Source organism: Trachurus japonicus, chromosome 9 (assembly GCF_045865225.1).
Source record: "Trachurus japonicus isolate A0001 chromosome 9, Traja_1.0".
Taxonomy (NCBI): Eukaryota; Metazoa; Chordata; class Actinopteri; order Carangiformes; family Carangidae; genus Trachurus; species Trachurus japonicus.
In genome coordinates, this window is record NC_140915.1 from 26,012,478 (window position 1) to 26,039,708 (window position 27,231).

General features: G+C 41.3%; 3 protein-coding genes across 6 annotated transcripts; 2 read left to right on the forward strand and 1 right to left on the reverse strand.

Moving 5' to 3' along the window:
* Window positions 1-840: 840 nt before the first annotated feature.
* Window positions 841-7,698, forward strand: polk (polymerase (DNA directed) kappa). Its single transcript, XM_085787009.1, has 14 exons — window positions 841-1,238; window positions 1,609-1,728; window positions 1,838-1,990; window positions 2,293-2,424; window positions 2,515-2,674; window positions 2,811-3,023; window positions 3,345-3,469; window positions 3,698-3,864; window positions 3,949-3,981; window positions 4,101-4,197; window positions 4,945-5,116; window positions 5,269-6,282; window positions 6,856-6,904; window positions 7,039-7,698. The coding sequence occupies exons 1-14, from the start codon at window positions 1,110-1,112 to the stop codon at window positions 7,118-7,120; spliced, it is 2,646 nt and encodes an 881-aa protein (XP_085643135.1). The 5' UTR covers window positions 841-1,109; the 3' UTR covers window positions 7,121-7,698.
* Window positions 7,699-8,078: 380 nt separating this feature from the next.
* Window positions 8,079-12,966, forward strand: ankdd1b (ankyrin repeat and death domain containing 1B). The gene is made up of 15 exons (XM_085787014.1): window positions 8,079-8,516; window positions 8,684-8,784; window positions 8,891-8,989; window positions 9,099-9,197; window positions 9,521-9,625; window positions 9,757-9,858; window positions 10,027-10,125; window positions 10,595-10,693; window positions 10,833-10,931; window positions 11,131-11,229; window positions 11,338-11,436; window positions 11,663-11,758; window positions 12,142-12,343; window positions 12,539-12,670; window positions 12,794-12,966. The coding sequence occupies exons 1-15, from the start codon at window positions 8,345-8,347 to the stop codon at window positions 12,847-12,849; spliced, it is 1,659 nt and encodes a 552-aa protein (XP_085643140.1). The 5' UTR covers window positions 8,079-8,344; the 3' UTR covers window positions 12,850-12,966.
* Window positions 12,967-13,079: 113 nt separating this feature from the next.
* On the reverse strand, window positions 13,080-21,982 carry poc5 (POC5 centriolar protein homolog (Chlamydomonas)). Of its 4 annotated transcripts, none has more exons than XM_085787010.1 (13): window positions 21,909-21,978; window positions 20,440-20,523; window positions 19,779-19,932; window positions 18,993-19,100; window positions 18,624-18,823; window positions 17,055-17,231; window positions 16,681-16,785; window positions 15,828-16,007; window positions 15,151-15,334; window positions 14,400-14,536; window positions 13,928-14,029; window positions 13,611-13,781; window positions 13,080-13,508 (listed from the first exon to the last, which is right to left on the reverse strand). In XM_085787010.1, exons 1-13 carry the CDS (start codon window positions 21,969-21,971, stop codon window positions 13,374-13,376), a joined length of 1,800 nt encoding a protein of 599 aa, XP_085643136.1. In that variant the 5' UTR covers window positions 21,972-21,978; the 3' UTR covers window positions 13,080-13,373. The 4 variants fall into 4 exon arrangements, with proteins under 4 accessions (XP_085643136.1, XP_085643137.1, XP_085643138.1 ...); XM_085787011.1 differs by lacking the exon at window positions 21,909-21,978 and adding an exon at window positions 21,183-21,294; XM_085787012.1 differs by lacking the exon at window positions 16,681-16,785 and having other exon boundaries at window positions 21,909-21,982.
* Between the last annotated feature and the right edge of the window lie 5,249 nt (window positions 21,983-27,231).

A 27,231-nucleotide genomic window follows, 5' to 3' on the forward strand; every position in this document is an offset into this window, starting at 1 on the left:
CCATAAACCGTGACAAAAATGTAATTATATAGATGAGCAATATGGTTTCTTACTGCGGAGATATGAATATGCATGTTATAGTCATTTTTCTATGTAATATATGCCACGTAACATTTACTTTGAAAGAACACATGCCGGAACATCACATTTCAGTTTTGGTAACTTAACTTTTCAAAGCGGATGAAATACTATGAATGTTTTGCTGCAGAAACAACATTTTATTAAATATATCTATGAGTGAAGTGATCAGTTGGCCAGGTTTTACTCCGTAGACAAGCTGGCTGTGTGGCTGCTATAGAGTCCAAGCTCGACGTTTCAGACTGTGCCACAGTAATTTGTGCTTGGTTATCTTTCAGAAGATCTCTTTGAGTGTCCTGTGTACTTTGGACATAATGAAATGATGACGCCTCAGTCCTGAGTTCACTGAGATAAGTTATGCTTCATATCAAAAGGAAACCTTGTAAGGGTCACGAGGGTACAATTACATAATATAGGTGATTTTTTTTGTAACATTTATTTTTCTGAACTGATGATGATGAAGAACTGCAAAAATATTTTAATAATTTTTGTTTTACATTGTTTTCTGGAACTACACAACTGTGATGCCCCTCCACTATGATCTGGAGACATTTTATGTTAATAATTGGTTTATATTTGTTTGAAAGGGATTTTTTTTTAAGTGATCTAGTAAAAGTTTCCATTAATGGTGCTTTGTGCCAATTCAGTCGCACAAAACGTCCTTTAATGTCATATTAAAAAGTGTAGCCTATTTGAGGAGGTAAACAAACAATGGTAAATCAAAAGACCCCGCCTCTTCCGGTGATGACGAGGGTACGCGGAAGTGCCGCTAAAGTCGTCACCGGTTTCAAAATATGTAGGGGCATGATCATATATCTATGAACATGATCGTTAGAGAGATCCAATGTGGTCGTTCTCGCTTTAATGTCTACATCAGTGTTGTTTTTCTCGATTTTGCTCGAAGAGGCGCACATATGATGGGAAACGAATCTGTGATATCTTACAGCTTCATCAGATAACTTTGGAAAGCTGAGGTCGTTGGATATCACTGCCATAAAACGACTGTTCTCTCATCATCAAGGGTCTTCAGGATGGAGGATGGGGTTGCGGACAGGAAAGGAGAGGGCTTCCTCTCCAGAATGGCTCTCAATGACAACAAAGCCGGCATGGAGGGTCTTGACAGGGACAAGATTAACAAGATCATCATGGAGTCATCCAAGGTGCACTCAAACTACTCACTGGCACTTTAGCCTACTTATATTATAGCCTACTAGTTCCTACAAGGAATTCATAATTTACATAATCCTAGTCATACAAACAAGTGGTCTCTTCTGTGTCCGGATGATGTGGATGGGTCACCTTTGTAACCAGAAAGACTCTTATCAAAGAGATGTGTAGAAAAGTGCAAATTTGGCTTCAGAGTGCTGTGGACAGTATGAAATGTGAGGTCCATTTCAACAGACTGTGTCCAGCCTTGTGTGAAAGACCCATGTCCCCGGTGTAATAACAAAAATCGTGCTATTGTAGCTTTTCATTATATCTGTGCTACAGAATCTGTAACTCTCAGTTGTCCTTGTCTTCGCCCTGCAGGGATCAAGGTTTTATGAGAATGAGCTGAAGAGAGAGCAGCAGGTGAACCAGCGCATTGAGAAAATGATGCTACAAAAGGCTCAGATCACAGAGCAGCAGTTGAAAAAAGCACAAGCTCAGGTAATAGAGATTATGGGCTTTGCTGGGTAAAGTTGGTGTCACATATGCTGTGCTGTCTAATGAAAAGCTGGATTTCAGCCTATTATGCTGATCAAATCTCTCTGTTTAGGTGGAGAAGATGGCCTCAGCACTGGAGGGTAGTCGCAATCTAAACCGTGTGATTGTGCATGTGGACATGGACGCTTTCTACGCTGCTGTGGAGATGAGAGACTGTCCTGAGCTGACGGACAAACCCATGGCTGTAGGATCTATGAGCATGTTGGTGAGTTATAGAATATAGGAAAAAAATATGTACATAACAAGTACTAATAATTGTAATAGGAAACGATTTGATACAAAGTACAACAGTGTGTTTTCAGCAATACCACATTTTATCATGTAATAAGTACAATTCAGTCATATTTTAAGTAATATTTGCTTTTAATATTTACTTTTTACTTTTAAATTGGAGATTATGGATATTTAAACCAGTGACAACATTATATTGATGTCAAATGTGCATTTTCTATGTGATATTCAGATTGCCTGATTTATGTACAAGTGTTCTCACTCTTACTTTTTCAGTCAACTTCTAACTACCATGCCAGGAAGTACGGGGTTCGAGCCGCCATGCCTGGCTTCATTGCAAAGAAACTCTGCCCCAACTTAGTCATTGTTCCAACTAACTTTGACAAATACAGAGCTGTGAGCGAAGAGGTAATAGCAATGCCAAAACACAAAAGACATGCCGCTTTGAAGCGGCTTCTCACTTCAACTGGTGGTCATCAATTTGTATCTCTTCATTAGATCCGGGAAATCTTTGCAGACTATGACCCTCATTTCCAGCCAATGAGCCTAGATGAAGCATTTCTGGATTTTACAGACCACCTGGTTCACAGGCAGAGTTGGCCGGAGTCTGCTCGTACACATCACTTTCGCGCCAGCAGCAGCAGCAGCACTGCTACAGGCAGGACTTAATCATACAGGAATATAGAATACGTTTATGGTGGATTCTGTGTGGTTTTTATAACTTTGACAACATACCATAAAATACACCAGTAATTCGTCTGATTATTGTGTGAAATCTTTTCTTTTCTGTAAAGGTGAAGAGCAGACTGAGCTCTCCCAAGAGGCGCTGCCAGAGGTGAAAGACCTCTCTCCTGTCCTGTTTGAGGACAGCCCGAGCTCCTCACCCTGCCTGTCGGGCTCTGGCGGTGGCGGTGGCGCTTTTGAGGCGTTTGGGACGACGGTTGAGGAGGCTGTGAGAGAGATGCGCTTCCGCATTGAGCAGAAGACCATGCTGACTGCCAGTGCAGGTGAGGGGAAAACTACTGTGAATAATGATGTAATAATGATATTGTTTGTTGTTTTGCTTTTTCATTTGTTCCACATGGGATTATAACATCTACTCAAATTAGGGTTTCTTTGCCCTCCCTCACAATGTCTGTACTGTACTGAATAAAAGGTACATTTAGGCAACTCTACTTTACTCACTGTCATTTACAATTTACAATGCAGTAACATGAAATCTCTGCAATACCATATCTAGTTGTTAAACATTATGCATTTGTGTATTTACCAGCTGTTTATTAACATACATAATTTTCATTCATTTCAATTATTACTCACACTTCTAGGAATTGCCCCGAACATGATGCTTGCCAAGGTGTGCAGTGACAAGAACAAGCCCAACGGCCAGTACAGACTCCCTTCCACCAGAGAGGCAGTCATGGACTTCGTCCAGAATCTTCCAGTTCGCAAAGTAGAGTACACATTGCTCAGACTAAAACATAAACAAAGCCTTTTGCCATTGCTGTTGAATAATTACGGAAAGCTGTTAAGAGTGTAATCATGAGTTGTTGTTTTATTAAAGGCTGGTAGGTGTGGTGTGAAGTGACAAATGATGTGCTGCAGACTGGGAGAGGATGGTTGAAGGAAAATCTATCCAAATATTTAAGACCAGTGAAAAGGTTTTTGTGTATCCCTCCAGGTTTCTGGCATAGGGAAGGTGAGTGAGAAGATGCTAAACGCCCTGGGCATCAGCAGCTGTTCTCATCTTGGTCAGAAGATGGCACTGCTGGCATTGTTGTTCTCCGAGGCATCCTGGCATCATTTCATGCAGGTCTCCCTGGGTCTGGGCGCCACACATATACCAAGGTGAAGTCTGCTTAGTAAAACTCAGCACAAACTCAGTTGATTGAAAAAGAAGAGACACCACTCACAGGCTTTGCTTTCATACAGGCATGAAGACCGAAAAAGCATGAGCACAGAAAGGTTGGTTTTCATGGGGCATAAATAGACATTGACATTGATTTTTCACTTCTGACTGAATTGATTCTTTTTGGGTCCCTCCTCTTCACTCTAACTCATTTTGTGCCATTTTATATCTATAGGACATTTAAAGAACTGAGTAAAGCTGAGGAACAGTTTTCCTTATGCAGGGAGCTGTGTGAAGACTTAGCAGAGGACATGAAGAAAGAAGATCTGAAGGTACTTGTGTGTCAGAGTTGGTTTATTTTATGCATGAAATGCATATTTTCTGCACAAGTGGGTTAGAATGAGACAATTTTTTGGCCCAAAAAATACGACAATTCGATGCGAGACAGTCATGGTTACATCAGCCATGCATGTGGTTTTATTCTGTTGCTGCAGCAGACTGTGCTCAGCTGGATCTTGCCTTAGAGGTCTAAAAGACTGTTGCAGAGAAATAACAAAAGCAAACAAGCCCAGGGAACCTTTGAAAAGAAATGGACACAAAATGGGCTTGGAGTCCTCGGTAAGAAAAAGAAAAAAGGAATGCCATCTTATTCTAGTCCACCCTAGAATCACAATGACTCCAAACCAAATCTTGTACAATTACCTCAACCTGTTCATTCCTTTTCCAATCGATAGCGAAAGCACGACCATCACCCCCCTGCTTGGGTCCCGATGTGGCCTTGATAGCAGGAGGAAATGGAAGGCCATTAAGGAGACAGCAGGGGCTACTATCAGCCTTGGAAATGTCTCCCTGGGAGATGATCACATTACTGTGAAGGCGCTTTGTGGCATGTTACAAAATGCATTCTGACAAATCAATCAGTGATATGACAGATTATAGAGGTTTACACTGCTTCTATTTATGTCTCTTCCATACAAACTATCAATTATGTGAGTAATTAAGAGGTTGTTGTGGGGGAAAAAAACAGCAGAAATGATCTTAACTGTTTTTCCAAATGTATTTTCTTCCTTTTCATGAAGGGTAAAACGGTAACACTGAAGCTTAAGAACGTGAACTTTGAGGTGAAAACCAGGGCACTGACGCTGCCGTGTGCTGTTGCTACAGTGGATGAGATCTTTGCTGTTGCTAAGGACCTGCTGAAAACGGAAATAGAAAATGAAAGCCCCCAGCCACTCAGACTGAGGCTCATGGGTAATTAGATTGAGCAATGTAACTGACATATCAATTAATATAACTAGCTTGAAATAAATCTAAATGATCTGTGTCACACTGCATGTGGATAATAACACAGTTGGCATTCATTTTTGCAGTTTTCTCCGGATAATTTGTTTTTGTGCTCGTAGGTGTTCGAATTTCTGCTTTTGTCAGCTCGGATGATAAAAAGCCCCTGCAGAGGAGCATCGTTGGCTTTCTTCAGCCAGGCAAGACAGATTCCAGTGCCTCTGTCCAAGGAATGCATCAAAAACCTGCAAAAGAGCATCTGTCCAACCACTCTGTCCAGAGTCTTCCCCCAGTGCAGAAGTGCCAGAAACAGGTGGAATTTCCCTGGCGGAGCAAGCAGAGGGGGTTAGAGGGAGGACAGATGGGTGAGGGACCCCAACAGTCTTTCTTCCAAAGGGCCCATGCTAAAAGATTGCAACTCCAGGCAGCAAGTTCAAGCGCACAAGAGGAAGGACAAATTGAGACTGTTTTTGAGATTACTTCGACAGATTCTGATACTGAAAAAGGAGTGGAGTCCCCAACAAAAGTGCCTCAAACAGCCTCAGACTGGGCAGAAAACGACTTTGTTGAGGCCCATGCATCCACATCAGGCTGTGATGGCGCGGTGTCAGAGAGCCTCACCTGTCCCGTGTGTTTCAGGCGGGTGGAGACGGCCGATCTGAACGTCTTCAACAGACATATAGACCAGTGTCTTAGTGAGTGTCCAACAAAGCCAAATCAAAGCACAGATTCTGAGTCCGAGTCAGATTTAGATTCAGAGAATGATCATAAAGATCGTAAAGTGCTGGAAAAATGGAGAGAGGAGTGTGAGGCTGAGGAGGAGGAGGAGGCAAAGAACAGTGAAGAGCTGGAGCCGAACAGAGTCGATCCTCAATGCGTGAAAAACGACTCTGCTCACATGGTCTTGTTGATCAGTAGCGACAACGAAACCGTGACCTCTCAACAGCCCCAGCCCTGTGATGATAAAGGCCCTGTCCTCATCTGCCCGGTGTGTCAGCTGACCCAGGACACCGATGACCTCACTATCTTTAACCACCACGTCGACCTCTGCCTGAACCAGGAGGTCCTGCATGAGCTGGGGGGACAGACATCATCTCACATAAATCCACCTCCAGTTACTAATAGCAAGGCCACAGGTGAGAGTGTGGATCAACTGAGACTTCCTCACCCAACACATTCTGTGCTCTTTTCTTTTTTTCTTTATACTACATCATCAATTCAGCATTTAGTTTAGCTGTATATCAGTGTTTTCAGCATGAGTCTTAAGTCTCTCAATGTACAGTACTGTATATGTTTCTGCTGGCCACAGATGCAGTCTTTGTTCAAACGTCTATGAGATGTGAGCTAACAGGAGGAATGTCTGATTGGGAGACATGCGTCTGTGACCTATGACCTTGTTATTTACTGACAGTGACATTGTGTGAGAAGTCTGTATCAATTCCTACAGAGAAAAGAGATCTCATTTCACCCCATGGGGCTCTCTTTGCCCTGGTCTTGGAAATGGCTAAATCACTTTCTCACCTATTCATTTCCTACAATGAACTGCACCCTGGTTTCCTCTTAAACAATCCTGCCACAGAAATTGCACTCTTTATATCCCAGGAGAGGTGCCGCAATTGCGTACCTCCACAGTAGATGCCTTTTTTTTTTGTCGGAGAAGAGATAAAAATTGAGTTGTTTTTTTCCCGTCCATTTGTCCCTGTTCACAGATAGAGACCATCTCCTGCCAAGGCAAACAAGCAAAGGCAAAAGCAAAAGGTGAGGATGCTCTAACACATATTGTTCCAGTACAAAACAGTGACTTGGTCTCTATATATACCGTGTGTTGTAGGTTAAGTGGAATGACAAAACTGTTTGTTTTTGTTTTTTTGTGTTGATTTCACAAATTTTAGAAAGGACTCGCCTTCCTCTCCTCCTCCGAAGAGAGCTAAAGGCTTGGGCCCTCGCAACACCATCGACAGGTTCTTCAGGTGACAGTCATGCACACGTCCTTGTCTGGAGGACCTAGGACCGTTCTCGACAGGAAATTAACCACAGATAACTTGAGTATCTTGGTTTTTCTGAGCAGGGTTTGGTCAAGCTGTAGATTCTACATACGTTCAGTGTCTTCACAATCATTGCATATCAAAGCCATATTTAGTATTCTTAAAAAAGCTGTAATTATTAAAAAAAAAGATTGCTGATATTAGGTAAGCAATAAGCACTATAAGCAGTTGCACTGTTATGCCTTTATATATACGTTTTTTTTTATTTGTCACATGCACAAGGAAAGATGATGAATACCAATTCAGATTAAAAATGGCCTTTTGTTTCAGGCAGTTTTCTTATTTTTGTTGAAGATAAGCCTCTGCTTTCTGTTATAATGTATGATAAACTGAACATTAGAATATTTATTAAAATCTGCCTTCTAGTGTGATTTCTAATTTATCTTCACAATATTCAATTCAGATATTTAATTTCCAGGTCTATTTATTTAATCTCTCTGTGATAATTACAGATGTTGAATAATAAAGATAAGAGAATCCTTCTATCAATAAATCAAAGTTGCAATAAATTACAATTTTACTGTTGTATTATTTTGCATTCATAGAGATACCGTCTGTTTTCGATTAACCTGATTTATCTTAACCAAAACTTTACTTCAGAAGCAGCCGAGCACAGTGGTGCATCAGGTTTTGTGAACTGGTGAAAAGAAGAGTGTAACAAGTCAGACCTCCCTGAACAAACAAGTTAAACTACTGTTAGAGTCTTATGTTAATCTTTTGTAAATATTCCACTGTGTTCATAGAAAATACAGTAAAAAAAACACTTGGTGTAACATCTTCATGTCACTGTGAAGTGAATAGAAATGAAGCTGCACTGTTGCCACCTGCCACTCACGTAACACAGGTTGCAGTGTGGCATGTTGAGTGTTCTCTGGTAGGTTATCAGCAGTCTCTCAAGGGTGTGAGCAAGTAAAGCAAACATGGGTCGGCCCTCCAGCAATTAGGAAACCAGTAGGAGTGTGTCTCCATTTCAAGTTTTGCTGTTGGCTGTGTGAAGAAGGGAACTCTAGGTGAAACAGCCTTTTCAGCTTTTGTGCGATCTGTTTATTTTCAGTTGTACAGGCATTTTGTTTGGTTTGTGTTCTGTGTGTACACTCTCTACTGCTTGTTACATGTTAACCGAGCCCACCTCAGTTCCACTAAGAGCTTCACGATGGCGAGAAGAGCTTTGGCTTTGAGAGAGATGATCAAGAAGCATCGTCCGAAGAAGGAGAATCTGGACCCTCGAAAGTGGCTGACGGAGGAGACCGCGAGGGGCTTTGCTGACTTCATAACCAACAAGCACTCGGAAGACACGGACAACAGCTTTGACAACAAAGAGATGTGTGAGTACACAAGGAAAAGAAAATGAGAAAGCCTGAAAAATAAAACGACTGTGGCCGCAAGACAAAATGTTCTGCTATTATTAAACTTGGTCCATGCTATTATGTATAGTATAGTAATATATATTGATAGTGACATGTAAAAGTTTCCTGCCTGTTGTGTTATGTAGTGCTTGATGCAGAGAAGCAGTTTATAGAGGCAGCTAAGAGGAATGACGTGGAAACCATGAAGACACTTGGAAAAGGGCTGAATGCCAATGCAAAGAATGTGGTGGGTCTAAAAACACAAGCTCTCACATTACACAGCATTGTACTGAATAAAGTCACACAGACTCATCTCTAAGATTCCAGAGAAACCTACTGATTGTTTGTTTTAGCATAACAGGACTGCCCTCCACTATGCAGTTGCTGGCAAAAACCAAGAGGCCGTCCAGCTTCTTCTACAGCGCAGGGTCAAAGTGGATCAGAGAGACAACGTGAGAGTGTTTGATACAGCTACATCTGAAGACTTGAGCCCCAGACAATAGCTTACACAACAGTTTTCAAGTAATCACAACTTTCCATTTTGTGTTCTGTGGCTGACAGTATGGTGTGACACCCATTCATTTGGCTGCCTGGTTTGGCAGTTTGGAGATCCTGAAATTATTAGTGCAGGCCGGGGCTGAACACAAGGTTGAGAACGAGGTAAAGACGCAAAGAGCATTGTTCTGCTGTTTCTCTTTTACTGACAGAGAGAAACACATAGACATTAGTGTCATTTTGTCTTCATCAAACACAAAAAATTCTCCTCCTCAGGCACTTGTTGATTCATTTTCATTATCCTGGATTATCCTGGGTTTTAAATCTACCATTGCATGCTCATCCTGTTAGAAACCTCTGGGCAGACTCACTTGTTTTTCTTGTTACATAATACTTTTAATTTGTCCAGTGCAAACCAAGTTAAACTCATAGTGCTTGATTCAACAGAAAATGTTTTCTGAATTATAACTTGTTTTTCTCTTCAACAGGAAGGACTGAACATTATGCACTGTGCTGCTATCAACAACCACACTGAAATAATTGAGTATATTATTAATGACCTACAGATGAAAGAACTAGACAAAGATGACCAGGTATAAACTCAACTGGAGTTTTTTTTTTTTTTTTTTTTAGAAAGTTAATGTATTATTCTCTTATTTAGAAAAGCTCAAGTGAATATAGTTAATGTGCTAGTTCCAAATAAGTGGTTGTTATTATTTTTCAGTCAGGGCACCGTGCTTTTGCATTGGCGGCCAAGCATGGGTGTGTGGAAATGTTAGAGATGCTGATGGAGCCGTACAAAATGGCAACTATGAAACCCAACCAGGTGTGTAATATGGACTTATTTGTGTGTTTCTGGTGCACCTTTTTTTGCAATATATGGCTGATTATGCTCACATGCGCCTGAGTGTGTCGTCTCTGTGTCACACCTGCAAGCGAGCTCAAAGTCAAACACTCTTTGATGCCAGTTGTTTCCCTCCCTCCCTTCTGTCAGAGAGGAGACACGCCCCTGCACTTAGCTGCCAGGAACGGCCACTTGGATGCCGTCCAACTGCTGCTGCAGAGCTTTGATACTCGGGATGAAGTCAATATGGTAGACAATCAGTGGAAACATCCTCTCTATATCACGCTTTGCTTTGTAACTGTGTGTGCTCAGTGGCTAATCCACTGCTGGACGGTGGCTCCATTTGGGATTAATTAAGACGTATCAAACATGTACTGGTTACAAAGGTAAACAATGTTCTGGCTTGAACTGATACTTCCGGCCACAGATTGTGCTGACTAGGACAGGTGATTCATGACATGATGAATGTAATCTATGTTAAGATGGCAATCGTTACCTGTTTTTAAATAATAATAATAAAAAAGTAACTTTTTAGAGAGTTGGTATAAAATCATATAGTTTATCCAGATTTCTTGAGTAAAAATGGTTCCTTGATTTATGAATTCTTGTTAATTTTGTGAGCATCATAAACCTTTTATATGTCTGTGAAGAATATTCTTCTTGTTGTGGTTATCCAGCACCACTACTATATTTTACTGAGAGGTGCTCTGGGTTGCAGGATGGTGAGACGGCGGTGTACCAGGCTGCAGACAACGGACAGGAAGAATGTGTTCTGGCCCTGCTGGAGGCTGGCTGTGACCCCAACATCCTCACAGTGGTACAATAACAATACAACACTAGGCTGACTTACAAATGAATCTCTGGTAGTGTCATGCTGTTAATGATACTACTGTATAGGATAAAATGTATTAGGGCTGTTAATCTTAGCTTATAATGCTGAACTCCCTCTCTTGTAGGCCAAATGCAGCGCTCTCCATCCAGTTTCAGAAAGAGGAGACACATTTCTTGTCCAGATCCTTTTAGAGTTCAAAGCCTGCCCTGACTTTCAGAATCAGGTAAGCACACAAGCTAGGTGGCAGTAGCACACTCTGTCAGTAAAGTTTTCTTGCAACACAGCTCACAGACACTGTGCTGTGCTGCTGATGTGCTATCTAGACACAAATCATTATAATTTTACATAGTTTCTAAATTATGACTTCACTTTTTGGAGCTCATGTTTTTTTTTCTGTCATTTGTGTCATTTTTTCCATGCAGCACCTAGAGGCTCCTCTCCATCTGGCAGTGAAGAACAGTCACATCCCTGTCATCCATTCTCTACTGGACGCTGGCTGCAACATTAATGTCACTGATAAGGTATAACCTCCCTACAAACACAGTAAAACGAGGTGTCTGCCCATATGCATAAACATTAAAGTAGTGAGTGTAAGCTTTACTGAGCTGTCCTGTGCTATGAACTGTCAGAGATCCCAGACTGCTATGCATCTTGCTGCAGAGCTGGCCAGGATAGAAGTTGTGGAGATGCTTCTTAAAGCTGGGCTGGATCTGACACTCCGGGACAGGGTAAGAATTCGAAAAACCCAAATTTCTGGAGTAAAGTAGAAGTGCAAGGTAAAATTTTGCTCTTGTATGTGTACACTGGCTATCTCATAGTCACTTTGCATGATGAATCCACGACATAACAGCAGCATGGTACACTGAATCTGTATGAGGAAAATAAAAAAAAATATCTGATACCTTAGATTTCTAATTATAGTGGATTTTGTTGTACATGTTAAATTTGGAGTAGCAGGGGAAGACAGCTCTTGGTACGGCTGCCAGAGCGGACGAGGTGATTATTGTGGACATGATCATCAAAGCAGAGAGATACTACGCCTGGAGGAGGGTGAGAAATTGTGAAATAATACTTGTAACTTTTAGCCTTTTCATGTGTGGCATAATCCATTCTTGAAGCCTTGAAATCAAAAGCATTCATCACAGACCACTAATTTCCTAACATCACATTCTAGATGAGCCGAGCCACCTCTAATAGCATTGAGGCATCCATGCTAAAAAAAAAACCTCACAACTAGGAATATTTGACAGCCAATTTACCACCAATTTAATTAAGGATACATCAGATTCCCTTCTTGATTTTCAAAACGTTTAAATGTGGCATTCATATTGCTAATCATGTATGCGAGTGTCTTTCCAATAATCCCTTCCCCTGTGCTCTCCGAGGCTAGTGGCCTTTATCAATCTGCTAACATGATTTAATTGCCCTTTCAGGCCAACCCTGAGTGTAATGAGAGTGTCCACAGCGAATTTCCGCTCACGTTTAAACTCGACCACCGCTTTGAGACCAGGCAGCTCCGCTCCATGGCCTGGCACCTGGCGTACAAGCTCCTGAAACCAGGAGACTGGAAGAGACTGGCAGAACACTGGAACTTCGCTAAGGACCAGATGTCGGCCATCGAGGAGCAGTGGACAGGTGCAACACCTCACAGTGACCACACAGGCATTTGACTGCAACTCTTGGAAATAGTATAGCATAAGCCTCTTGGAGCCAAAATGTTAGAGATTAAAATCCTTGATTTTTTTTATCTTCCTGTGCACAGGCGCACTTTAAGTTATTTATACTAGGGGAAATGTTTTCCCTGCTCTACAGTGCTGTGTTTGTCCACAGGTCAGCACAGCTACCAAGAGCATGGGAACAGGATGCTGCTGATCTGGCTCCATGGGGAGGAGTTGGCTCAGAGGAGCCCTGCAAAAGAAATCTACCAGGGCCTAATCGTCACAGGGAACAGGAAAGCTGCAGGTACTGTACACTCAGCAAAACTTTTTTCTACTGCAAAATAAACACAATGAGGGATCTTGGAACATTTAGCTGTGGGATGTTTGCCAAAGTTTTATTAGAAAAAATTCTTCATTTGTCTTACAGATAAGATTCGGATGGAGGCGGAGAGTGCCAGCAGCAAGAGCTGCAGCATTTCATGAAGATAAACACTGCAACACATGGACTGACACGGTTAACTCCATGTTTACATTATTAACTACTGATATGTACAGAAAGTTAGCAGTAAAACAATTCATTTTTGAAAACAAATTTGTGCATCAAATCATTAACATATGGCTTTGGTTCACTAAAGTAAACAACTTGGTGCTGTTGGATGGTTGGTCTCAATATAAATCATCAGGAGCACAAATTATTTAAAATATGTGGTTTTACACATTCACAGATTTTTTTCGTAGAAATAAATATCCATTTCATTCTTAACTGTCCGACTGATATTTAAATAATAAATAAAAGCATTTACATGTGCAGGTCTAAACACCTGTGTCTACTTTCCTGAGAGAGAAATCTTATTGCTCAGGAGACTGTGCATTCCACATTCATGACAGGAAGCTGAAGATGGCGATAAAATGAAACTAAGACCAGGGTAATTACTCATAGGATTGTTGCATAGGCTTTGTTGAATCTAGACTACGTGAGCAAGATTTTCTGAAAGGTGTGTGTGTGGTCAGTCAACTACTTTAATGGAGTGTACGTGGCACGTGCTGGTGTGTGTTTTGGAAGAGCCTCTGCCCCCGGTGGAGCTCTGTGCTTGTTGGGAGGAACGAGGATATTTAGCAGCCGTGGCCTGACCGATGGTGAGCTGAAAGAATGAGAGAGAAACAAAGGGAAATGTTTATGTTCTTTGTCAGCCTCACAGGACTTAGGGCGTACACATAATAAAACATAGACAGCAGTTCCATACCTGTGTAACAGGATGATGGCGCTCAACTATCACAGAGCTCATGGGAGGAGCCACACCCAACACCTGGAGGTTGCCGCGGGTAGCCTTCCCCACGTCAGAGCGAGCTGTGACACGAGCCGTTACAGTCTTTGAGGGTTTTTGTTGACTGGCTGTGACGGCGCGACCACCGACCTGAAACAATTAGCACTCATGTATAATTGTGATGTAGCAGAGACTTTCTTCTCTGATGATATAACAGCTCTCATAGTTACACATAGCTGTTCTGGAGGTGGACAGAGGCCCTTGAACCAAAGCATATCTACATGTGTTATGCTAACCTGTTTGTTGGAACTCGCAATGCCTCCAAGTGGGAGTGAGCTGTGCACCACTGTAGTGGGAGGAAGTACTTCTGCCCTAGACATGGAGGCACCAGAGCCCACCTGAGGAAAAAGGAGTCAGTGCAAACAGGAACAGGAGTGGATTTAGAGGAAGTGAGAGCAGAGTTCACAGTGCAGCAAATACAAACAGATTTACTCAAGGAAAAAAAAAACCTACTACTATTACTACTACTACTACTACACACTTATCTTCAGTTGCATGAATTTAAAGATACATGTTAAGCTCATAGAAGGAAACATCATGGATAAAATGCCAGCACATTCTACATTTAAATTCAGGGACTTTTTGTATGACAAAATAGATCATGATTAGATATTTGACAAGCAACCGAACTATGGCATGGGAGAACTCCAACTCAACTCTTGAAATGCATGTGTTGCCTGTTTCCATTAAACATTGTGAGGGTCTCACCACATCCTCTGCTTCACTGTGGGAGGGAGGGTCTTGGTGGTCAAAGGGGAGTGGGCTGAACCGTGAGGAGGAGATGGGATATGGTTGAAGTTGACCCATTGTAGCAGAGCCAGACTCCTCCTGGGGAGCCAGGGGATCTATCGGGGAAAAAAAGGAAAAAGAAGAGTCATACTCTTGCACAATTCTTTCTTGATACATAATATTAATAGTATTTTTTTAATGAATGTATAACAGAAACAAGCCACTCTGCTTTGGTAAATTAAAAAAGGTTTCTAATCATTAATAATTCTTAACTATAAAAATAGGCTAGATATCACCTGATATCAATCTATTTTTAAAGCAATCCAGTAAATCCTTTGACGCCACTTCAAGGTTACAACCTGTGAGAGGTGCCCCTTGCCAGCTCATCCTCTGACTCACCACTCCATTAGATGAGTCAGTGAATGACTTCAAGAAAAGAACACAGACCCACATCCACTCCACTCATTCATAAATCTACACACCTGTCAATAGCACAAGGCTGCACTCTATTGGAGAAATGGTGTGACTGTGCTTTTTTTTGTCTGTTAGCTTCTGTTTTGATAGCTGCGTTGAATCAATACGGCACAGTGACAAGGCTGACAATACCTTTATCATGGTTTGCTGTACAAAGTCTTTTCGTGTAGTGATGGGGCTTGGGATGTCGAGCTCTTGTGTTCAAAAAGATGGATATTCTCTAACAATAGATTTGTGTAGTCTTTGTGTTACTGACCGAGCTGTTCATGAACCGGAGCTTCCTCTGGCCGTCCCTCCGTAGTGTTAAACATGCTGAGAGCCTCCATGTTGAGAGCACATACACCCCTCATGAAGGCTTTCTTCATAGATTCCTCATAGCGTTCCCGCTCCAGTCGTAGTCTCTGAATCTCTGCCTGAGCCTTCTCTATAGCCTCGCAGTGCTGTGGAGACAGAAAGAAAGCATCAGTCATTTATCAGTTTATATAATACTGACAACACCTCCTGGTGGAGCTTAGTTTCTGGCTTTGAATCTTCAGCCTTTGTGTTGCATCCTTGATATACACAGATAACACCACAAGTAACACCCTTATCCATAATTAAACTTTTTTTTCTATATTTTTCAATAGATTTTACAGTATATAAACTATTAATGTGGCAGTTCAAATTGCATGTATTCATTACAAGGCATTGAGTAAACCTACAAACAAATACATGTAGCTATATAAGAAACTAATATTATCATTGTGACTAGTCGTGCTTTTCACTGGTTCTGACTCAGCTCTGCTGTAAATGTACAACAGAGTGCTTTGATACCTGTGGTAAAACACATTGACTGAAGCAGTTTTAAAGAGGTATCTCCTGCAGTTAATGCGCTGACTTCAGTATAAATTAAGCAATGCAGCATCAACATACACACACTATGCATTTATTTACCTCTGCCAGCTTGGCCTCATACTCCGTAGACAGGTTTGCACAGACTTCTTCAGCCCTTGCACGGCAAGCCCGCTCCACCTTGATCTTCCAGTGTTTCTGGACCAGAGAGTGCCAGCCTAACCACACCTTCTTCTTCAGCGTCAGATTGTAGTGTTGCCGCGCTAACTGAGCAGAATGAGCCTGGCAGGGAACCACAAGAGAATGAAAATAATCACCAGGAAATAATTACACCCATGATTAATTCTTGTGCAGATGTGGAACATTTCCTCAACTTGTACTTCCTGTGTCATGGTTTAGACAAAAAAAAAAAAAGTTATTCACTTGAAAGAAATGGCATTTAAAGCTATGTTTAAAATATGTGTATGTATATGTACGTATATATAAAAAAAACCTCTTAATGCCATTTCTGTTCTTTTTGGTTTGATATGCAGTTAGGTGTGAAATGGAACACATCATCAGGCCAGATGTGTGACGTTTTTGTCCAATAAGCATGTTGTCTGTACAAAAAAAGGAAAAAGATTGTCATCTTTCTATAACCATATACAGTACCTGCTTTTTTGACACCTCCCAAAAATGGAGTTGATAAAGAAATATATATTTTTCAATTTCATGTTGCATGACAGTTGTTTTTCCTTCTGAGTCAGATGACTAAACTAGGAAGCACCTGTACATGTTCTTGGTGTAGGAGGAGAAAAAACAGATAAGTTTGGGTTATGCAAGATGTGAGCGTTCAAAGCTTTAAACCATATCGAAGACAAACAATAAACACCCATGAAGACGCTCGCCCCCACTGTAAATACCACCACAAATACTTCTAAGACCTGTGGGAGACACCACAACATCATCAGTGTACCTCTTCTTTGGCCTCAGTATGTTGGAGTCTCCAGTGGGTGAAGGCCTTCATCTTTTCAAGCTTTTCTTTTTGTCTATCCAACACCTGGCTCAGGTTCACTATCACCTGAGGGAGGACACCGCACACAACAAGCTTGAGAGTCCAACAGCAGACATGGTGTCCCGCATCTTTTTCTTTCAAATGCTAAATGTGCATAAGCAAGTGAGCGAAAGATGAAAGGTATTTGTCTAACACACAGATCGAGCCCAACCGGTCCTGCATTAAAACTTCACAACAATGGAAATGACTGGAAATAAAGCACAAGTATATGTGAATTAATCAACCCTCCCACATTATGTACTGCAAAAAAAAGCAAAGAAATATTATGTAGTTACCTCATCTTTTCTGTGGTTGGACGTCTCGTAGGTGTGTAGGAGCCCCTTTAGGCCGTCTAGCTCTGACTTCAGGCCAGCTGTCTGGGCGTCATACCTCTCTTTCTCTTTCTTCATCTCCAGCTTGTGCTGCTCCACAAAGGCCACTTTCCACTTCCGCAGCTCCACCAGCACATTGGACTAATTAGGGAATAGAAGATGGGACTTATGTTGTGGGTTTTTTTGCCGCAGTTTGGTAAACATGGACAAATGTACACACGCCGGAAGCTGCTGTTAAATTGGATAAACAGATGTGCCAGAGCGTTTGTCACTGACAGCAGGAGCAAACTCTGACCCTGGCAGATTGAATCTCTTATTTTACTGGAATTATTTTTTGCACATTATCTAACAATGGCTTTGCTTGGGTTTTATTTACAGGTCTGATGTGCATTTATATTTTTTTAGGAAGCAAACCTCTGGTAGATTCAGTGGTCTAAGACAATCTTCCACACGTGGGCACCGCAAGAACCGCAAAATCTCTACGGGTTAAAAATAACCATCATCGACGAATGTAAACATGTTTGTCTTGTACAGAAGATAAAACACCAAATTATCTTCCTGCAACCAGTTTGCAGGAAGATCGACATACTCGACTACTCAATGGTCTTCTCTACTGCCTTTACCAGGTCAAAACTCCACTCTTTTATCTGCACTGCTTAGCAGGTGATTGGCTGTCATCTGCCCTCCATGAATGAGCTGTACAACATCAGGAGAAAAGGGCAGGAAGAACAAACCCATGAAGCCACTCACCTCCTCCAAAATCACTCCTCTGGGAGACACAATTAAAAGGTCACTAGTTTCACGAAGAGTAGAGCTGTCATCCAATTCAGAGAGACTCAAATAGTTTTCATTCCCTTTAAAAGTTTTGATCCCTTTTCTCACCACCGTCCACCTATGTGCTATTGAATCCATCTCAATCTAACTTTCTAATTAAATGAATTTGGAAAGTGTCAATATAAACCCAATATGCTGATTTAATTGGCTCATACATTTACCCATTTCTATAATTACAAATAATCTGAGATATGGACTGTTAGTTAGAAAAACATTGAGTGAACCTTTTACACACGTTTCTTCTTTCCATCATGCCCATTTTAGGTTTCTATAAATGAAACTCTATAAGAGTAAATTATATATGCCAGAAAAAGCAGAATTTAATATTTTGCTTTCTAGACTGCTCTACAAAATGTCATTAATGCTCTGTTGACATTATAAAGATTTAAAAACTTGTGAAAAACTCTGAATAAGATCACAATAAATATTTTCACAGTAAATGAGCATCATTGAAATTTAACAATAACAAACCTGCCAGTTCTGCCTTCTTTCACTGTGAACTCATCAAACTCAAACCACATCACTACTGTTATGCACTTCATGTACAGCATGTTATAGAAGTAACTATCCAGCTATGACCCTTATATATAGCCACACACACACAAACAAACAATTATTTATGATCAGCTCTCAAGCAGAGAGCAAATAAGAGCCAATCACACTGATCAATTAACATACAGACTAAGGAACCAGGCCAACCTTTAGATTGTTGCTCCATGTGTCCAGGATATTCTCCATCTTGCTTATCTTCCTCTCTGAAATAAACATTTCTGTCACAGCAGACTCGAGGGGGTCTGGACTGTTTGGCCTGGACCTTGCAAACGCTGTCTGCAACCTGTCTGAGGGAGCGTCTGAGAGCGCTGACATCCTGCCAGATGACCGACCTGCCACCTCTTCAGCTGGTAGGCAAAAGAGAAAAAACAAGACAGAATGTCACTTGAAAATGAAGCAGCACTGCAACTTGGTTGTCTTGCAATTTCTAAGCTTGCTTGAAATCAAAAGAAATTAATATATAATTAGATATTACTCATAACCATTTTGTTTCTTTCTCATTTTAACTAATTTTACCATGAGAGGGTCTTAGGTGTATGCTGGGCTCAACAATCAAGGGGGAAGGCTGTGGTGATCTTGCAGTCCTGCTAGAATGTCTCCCATCTTTAGTTTCAGTGGCTGTATCTGACAGAAGACAGGAGGAATGAAGGAGGGAAGTCAGCAAGAGAGCACAGTGTTAAATACTGAAGATAAAAAGACATGGAATTTGTAAATAAGTAAACTTAAAAGTGTTTTGGGAAACAAAGGACACAAGAACAGAAAAGGTGAGGGTGAGAATGCTGAATAAGCCAACCATGGTCCTCATCCAGGAATGCATTTATGTCAATATCTTAATTAAATACTGCAGGGGGAAGAGAAGGAGAAGAGCCTGCACTCTAAAGAGCAGTACGGGCAGAGTGCCAGGAGATCATTACCAATCAGCCCGTCTGCTTTCTACATCCCTGTGCACTACTCCATGACAGTTAAACCTCCGATGAGAGCTGCAGCTGGAGCTAGACCTAGGGGGGGAAACTGATAGACTGCTTAAGATGTGGGCATCGTAGGGAAAATAGATAGGGGCTACAATCTGACAGACTGATATCATATGCATCTTGACTAGGCTGGTTTACAAGCAGAAAATTTGAGGCTGATAAACAGACACTGCGGTGTTTTTTTCATGTTGTGATGCCAAATCCTTTTTGACAGCTGATCATTTGATGGGGGCAGTGTCTGGAAGGGCTCAAGTTGTGTTTCTGTCAGAAAGGCTTAGTGAAATGTGTGGGTATGAATGTTGCCTGCATATGAGAGAGGAACCCCTGATACCTGCTGGGCGCTGTGATTTTGTGTCATCTTTTCCCTGGGAACGCCGACCCTCTGCACACAGATGTGAGGTGCTCAGCCGATGCAAGTAAGCACTGGTGAGCGTGTCGAGCTTAGGAGTGACCACAGCATAGCGGAGAAGCTCCTCATACTCATCCTGTTGATCCACAGACAGTAGAAAAATACAGATATCTACAATATATATGTTTGTTTTACATTTTCACTGTTTATTGTTGTAGCCGTCGTTCCTAATTGGTTACAATACCCATCATCACCATCTTTAATTCTGACAAGCAAAGATGTTAAATACATCTTTACAGTGGGATCTATCAGAGTGAGCCACACATGCAACTCAACAGGGATTTTAACAAGGTCCAAGTGTAAACATTATCCACCTATTATGAAGTGAAAACTATAGTGAATGTTAAAATTATTATCCAAACCACCTGATGAAAGCATTAACTTGTCAAACCATCATCTGCCCTAAACTTCAATTCATTTGTCATATGTGAAATAATAAGGCATTTAGTTTACCTTGTTCGTCATCCAGATGAGAACAGATATGTATGTTTGTTTGCATGTGTTACTCACCCTGAATGGCCGTGTTCCCATACATGAGAGATGGAAAATTGAACATATGGCCGGTGAGTTTCTTTTTAATTACCTGAAGGTCAGAGGACACAGAGCTGCCTTGATCTGAGTCCTTCGGCAGAACAGGGCTGGTTGGCTCTTCTTCTTCTGAGGACATCTAGGTGGATGGAAAGGTGATAGTTTAAAGGATAACTACGTTATCAACAGCATGAGCTAAACATGTCAGGTCACAGATAGTGACACATATGACACGTGCTGTCCAGTGTTGTATCTATTGTATGCTTTTTATATTAACACTGAATATTTGTGTCTTCTTTGGATGATTAACACATAGTAACTTTCATCAAGAGCATACAATACAACAGATAGAATATTTTGGACAAGGTAAGTTAGTTTAGAAGCATTTTTTAGGTAATGAGTAGAATATAAAAGAGAGACCAAACTACAAACTACTAACGTTACGGGATAAAATGAAGGTTATAAATCAAGAGGTAAGTTAACTCCCAAGTGTTCATTTTATAATATAACGTTACAGTTTATGTCTCTTATATCTTCAGAATGACACATCACACAGCAGAAAGACCATCCAGTAGTAACTTGTTAACGACTGTCATTTCTCCTTTAACGTTAGTTCATTGTGGCGACAAGGGATAACTGTTTTACAGCTAACACCAAATCTCTGCGGAAAAATAAAAGGCAAAACACAAGTTTCCTTCGTGGACGCCGGTCCGGACACCGGAAAAACTGGTGCGAATATTTAGCGCAGTTTCGCAGCATCTGCTAAGATACAACGACGCTGCATTCAGTGGTTTTTACCTGTTCTGTATATAAATCTGTAAACACAGGCTGCCACACTTCTCCGTTTCACCAAGTACTCGTCAGTTGGAAAACGCTTGCCTTGCCGTTTCAAACCAGTCGACCTGCCTACAAGAAGCTCTCTGGTTGGCTGCCTTTTCTAATCTTGTCTGCTATGTCGTCTCTGATTGGGTGGAATGTTTCCATGAGAACGGTAAGCGGAACCACTCTAAAGATCACCAGATGCTCCCACACTACAGTCGGAGGGGGAAAAAACAAAACAAAAACACTGGTCTGCACAATTACTTTCTTGTGATTTCGACAAATCGACTCGTTTGCTTCACACTTTGTTTTAACAGCTTGTAGCAGCACAGCTTAGTAGCTAAGTATCATAATCATCTTCAGCTGAGAGAGTCACATGGGAATGACTAATGGTGGCCTGAGTGTGTGGCCTGACAGCACAGGATAAGCTAACTGCTATCCTGAGACATTACCATAACTTCTACATATTAGGCTCCTTAAGCCTGAGAATTATCATTTAAATTATTCCAGCTTTACATATTTACATATCACTCTACCAAAGGGAACAATGTCAGTTTATAATTTGTTAATCTCTTTGAAATAACAACAAAGGACACTGTCGGCTTCTGTGACTGTCAAATCACAGCCTAGTGCCCCTTTAAAGGGTGCTATGGTTATGGCATAGGGATTAGCTGATTGAGTAAATAATCAAGTAAGGGAACTTACCCGTGAGAGGAAAGTGTAAGTCCTTGGTGAATACCACCACCCTGTGAACTTTCCTGTGGCCATTTCTCTGTTGCTCACTAGGGCAACTACAGAGCACAGTGGTTCACAATAAATTACAGCATTGCCCTAACCCCCTGCGGACCTAGTGCTTAACAGTATTAAGACACATATGTGGGTTAGGCCTACCGGCTTGGCAGTCCCAGGCATGGACAGATTCCAAAGGGAAGAGACATATGGTCTCCCTCAGCCATGCAGAGCTGCAAGGAGTACTGCGGCCTCCTCGCCACCTGGCTGTGTGTGCTGTGAATACTTTGCTGCCCGAAGGTGTCCTGTCAGCTCAGGCTGACTCTGAAAAGAGAGAATGTACGATTGTGACATTTGTGACAAACTCCAAAAACAGATGATCACAAAGCGTTGAGGTCCGTCTGTGGAATCAAGGATTAAATCTGATACATCTCATGTTCAGTATTTTGTATTTTAGAAATAAACTGAACGATTGCAAAGCAAAGCCTGGCACAGACAACCCTCAACACACACACACACACACATTTTTATGATAACATGTCTTGACAGTTGACGCGGGCTATGATTTTGAACCAGAATTGTGAGGCACAGAGGATAATCCTTGCTGCTCTGTGGGGAGTGGAGGTTTCCTGTTGAATGACAGGAGGCTGTAGCTCACATAGATTACTTATTTCCATTTCAGAGCAGACGATTCACATGTTTTGAAAGGTTTTTGGTGATGTGTTCATCACAATTTCTCTTTCAGGGTGATTTTTTGTCATTCCAACTGGGCTTGCTTGGTACACTTCTATTTCATGATGCCATATTGATGTTGAACTGCAAATTTCATTTGCCTGTCTGCCTTTGTAAACTGTTATAACAAGAACATGTTAGGAAAAGGCAACTGTAGCATTGTGGTGGGGGTGTATTTGTCTTACTGGCAACAATTTAATAGCATAATGCACAACAGCAACAACAACTGTTAATCTGGTGTAGTGCCCAGTGTGCCCCTGTGGGGTACGTGTGTGTTCTTTTTGTCTTTATGACTGTACTATTAATTGTATCCTACAGTGGCACTGAGAGCTATACTGTGAATTTGCCTATTTGTACGTATTTTCTTAAGGACCACTGTGGGGACCTCTTAATTGCCCCGTGTGGTATTAAATTGAGTTGCATTATAATCTCTCAGTCAGAATAAACCTAATCCATGTGATCTTAATTAACACAAACCAGTTATTGGCATTGGTTAGGTCTGTATTTTTACTGACCTGAGAACAATTATGAATGAAACAATAAACAGTAACTTGAGTTTAAGATACAGACAGGATTCCATTCTGTACCAACACTGTATAATGTTTTCTCTTTGTTGCAGACAAAGTATGCTACTGTTGATAGTGGTTAGATTAGTGCCTCAAACCTTTCTTTAGATCCCTTTTGTAAATTTCACCTTCCTCTCAGCAAAAGAAATGCACCTGGGCTTGTGGGCTGAAATGGGATTCAGCTCACATTCTTCTCTCATAGCCTGTTCAATCTGTTCCAGCACAATAATCAGAATCCATTTGACTTTCTTCCCCCTGGTATTTTAGCTCAGCGACGTTAGACTATTCAGAACCTTGCAATGATAGACAGAGCAGAAATTAAGAAATAATGTTCTGTGCTTATACAGGTTGACTTTTCCTCACAGTGCCCTTACATTTTGACACTGCGTGTTGCTTTTGGCAGATTCTTTTTTTTACAAAGGGATAATCTCCTAATCTCTCATTTATATAATTTGCATTCTTACTGTAAACCTGCAGATTATAAACTCGGTGTAAAATTGTTTCTGCCATTGATCGATTTTCAGTCAGACGTACTTACAGACAGCCATAACTCCTGAAGACAACAACTAATGTGCTATCATCAATCGTAATGTTATCAACCCATTTTTCTCACATACGAGACAATGATGACCTCTCACCGAACACAATGTTGCCAGAACTCATCTTGGAGTCTTTCATAGCGGCCTGCTGTTTTCAAATTAGTTTTCATTACATTTTGATGGACCAGGACGTCCCCCTTGGGCCTCTCTAATCCATCACATCTCTCTATCAGTGACACCAGTGTCTTTTTGTTTTTCTTTCAGAGGACTTGGGTACAGAATTCAACCGTGTGCTTATCAACACATGGCTTCACTGATCAGCCTCAGATAACATAGCACTAACAAGCAGGTGAGACAAGACAAACCAGCACAATTTCAAGCATTATTATGTAACATATCCATGCTCTATGGCTCTTGCTGAGTCCAGCTCAAAGTGGCCAGCCACATGATTGCAGAAGAGCAGTGGAGGCTGAGAGCAAAGACAGAGACTAAATCAGTTAGCCCAAGCCTCTATCTCCAAAAGGCACCAACAATTACCATCAGTGTCCACATCTGTTTGTTATAATCTGGATGAAGATAAGAAGCAGACAGTTCTTCCGGTCTACCTCCACCTCTATATAGCCTACATTTCTTCAGGAAAGCTGGCACTGCAGGCATTACACCCATTTTAGATGTCAGGGGAGTATGATACATATGAAAACAGGAATTTAATACATGTGTGGGAACATGCAGTGTTTGTTTATTCACACACTGCATAATGTCCACGCGACACAATTCCAGTGATTTCATATTTGGTAGATTAGTACCATAAATTTACATACATTATGTCTTGCATATTAAGTGCATGTATATGTGCATATATCAGTGTAACATGTTAGTATTTAAGTTTTACATATCACAATACATAATTCATATGGATGAAGATGAGAGGGTTACTTACACTGAATGGTCTGAATTGCCAGGCCAGCAGGATTATATGGGACTCTAACACTGTCACTTTCTTACTACCGTACCTACGTATAACTATAACCAATATTATCTTTACTACATGTGGCAAGGGAATTTATTACTTTGACAGCCATTCTGTGTACATGTCAGAATCCAATCAGCAAGCTCTGGATAATATGGAAATTCCTTGTATTTCCCCTGTAATAAAAATACACTGAGATGCTGAGCATTTTTCTTGCTTGTGTGCATGCTGATGGGCCAAAGAGAAGAGAATACACCTTACAAAAGAAGAGGGGGAGAACGCGCCAGCATGTGTGTGTGTGTGTGTGTGTGTGTGTGTGTGTGTTTGGGTCATTCTACTGTCCTGTACATTAAGCTAAGTGCTCCTCAGCTCTCCAGCAGTAGTAAATGGAGTCTTATGGCTTGAGGGGGGGTTTGTCTTCCAACTCTGAATCAAAGCCAGAGTGTGTCCCAAGCCTCAGGTCACTGCTTCTATGAATCATCAAATTCAGAGAAAAAAGATAGATGCCGTTTTTTGTTTGTTTGTGAGTTTATGGGTGCCCTTGCACGGTTTTTGTGTGGTGTGTGTTTTTGTGCGCACTGTATGCATCATTTACAATCCTGTTCAGTATCCTTTGTGAGGAATATGATGCACAAGCGTCAGAGCCATGAGTTGGTGGTTAAACCCAGTGAGCAAATGCACAACCAGGCTTCACTATGTACTGTATTTCCTACTTTAACATGTTTTAACCAGGAACAATTGAGACATAGTTTCTGTAAAAGTGAGAATAAGGAATCGGATGGACGGGCTGTATTACATCAAAGAGCTTGCTCATACTCATTTCTGCTGTGGACTGGGTCTCATTGGTAGTTGCTGGTATAGTTTGCAGGATTTAACGATGTGAATACTGAAAGGCTTGAATGTCCCTGTGCTTGCATCAGTCTGTCATCTCCCGTTTCCCCCCACCCTCCCATTCTCCAGGAACCACTCGCGGGTTTTCAGAGGCGTTAGGATCTGACATAGCATGCATACAGGCAGTCACTGTCTCACACTTCATCTAAAGAGCCTACTTATCTCAAAGAGCCTGCGTTAGGTTATGCAATTATTGTAACAGGATTGTATAATCTTTGTGTGGTGTTCGTTATTACTCCCCCTGTGATCATCATTGGCAGGCATAAGAGGAATCAACGTGTGCTATTGTGTTTAAATTGCATCTGAGCATCAAGGTTTACTTACTACACAGGCTTGTCAAATGAAGCTGAGTGGAGTGTTAATGAGGGTAAAACATGCTGTAAACGAGAGACAAATTATTTCTTTAACATAGTATCTGAACCATAAATGTGAAGCCTAAGCTCTGCCACGACAAATATAATACTATAAATAAAAACACAGTACGTAACCAGTATAGCCATTGAAGCACTTCTCTCTGCTTGTTTAAAATAAGCAGGAACAGCACTTTAAATGTAGTTTCATCAGATGTGTTGTTAGGCTATTGTACATGCACAGGCTGAGTTTTGATACCAAAAGATTACCTATGATGTGGGACAATGCATGGTGTACGGTCAAGTCTAAAATCCTACTTTTGTCATTTGTCTTTTCATCAAATGCTGGGACAGAGTGAGACCATATAAGTTCCATTACCAAGTGTCTCCTGTGATCAGGTCCATGAAGCACTGGGGACCCTCGCTCTGGGTGTCAGAAGAGAGACTGTCTCTTCTCCACAGACTTTTAAATTTTGTATTATTTATGCTATAATTTGCCTGTCTATTGGGGTTCAAGGGTACTGTACTGTAGATCCTGCTCTCATTTACGGTCCATTATCTTAATTTGATGCCTCTGTCATACTGATCTATAAGTGGACCTATAACAGGAAGTCAAATGGAGGCAGTTAATGCAGACCAGTGGAGGGATGCTTAAAGTCAGTACAAGAACAAGATTGTGATTTTTGTTCTAGTGATATGAAACACTGGATTATGTTGTATTCGTGCCAAATGTGTATTGACTCTGGCAGTGTGTCAAGTTTTAAGTCCTTGGAAGAACTTGACTCCTAAAGCATCACGATTGAATTCAAGGCTTGTGATTTATTATGTTATTTCTAATGGCCTTGTTATGTTGTGCTGTATATTGCACGTTTTTCTCCTTCTCGTTCAAAGTCCCAAACACCGTTTACTTCATCATTTATTATTCATGAGCGATCCAACTTGTTGACGGAGTCGGAATTCTGTACAGAAAACATGTAAATGTGCGTCTGGGAAGTGACGAGGGCGCACGACGCAAAGTGCGATCATCTGTGCAGCTTTCACCGAGACGCGCAGGTGTGGGTCAGCACCACGGACAGAGACGAGTCGTTGAGATGCGCTGTGCGGCTCCACAGTGGACTCTCTGCATAAACAAGGTGAGCTCACAGACAGTTTGTGAAGGTGGTGGAAAACTGATGAGTGAATCGCAACAAAAGAGAAGAATTCAAATGTAAAAACCAACCCTCCAAGTGACCTGCAAAAAAGTCCCAAACG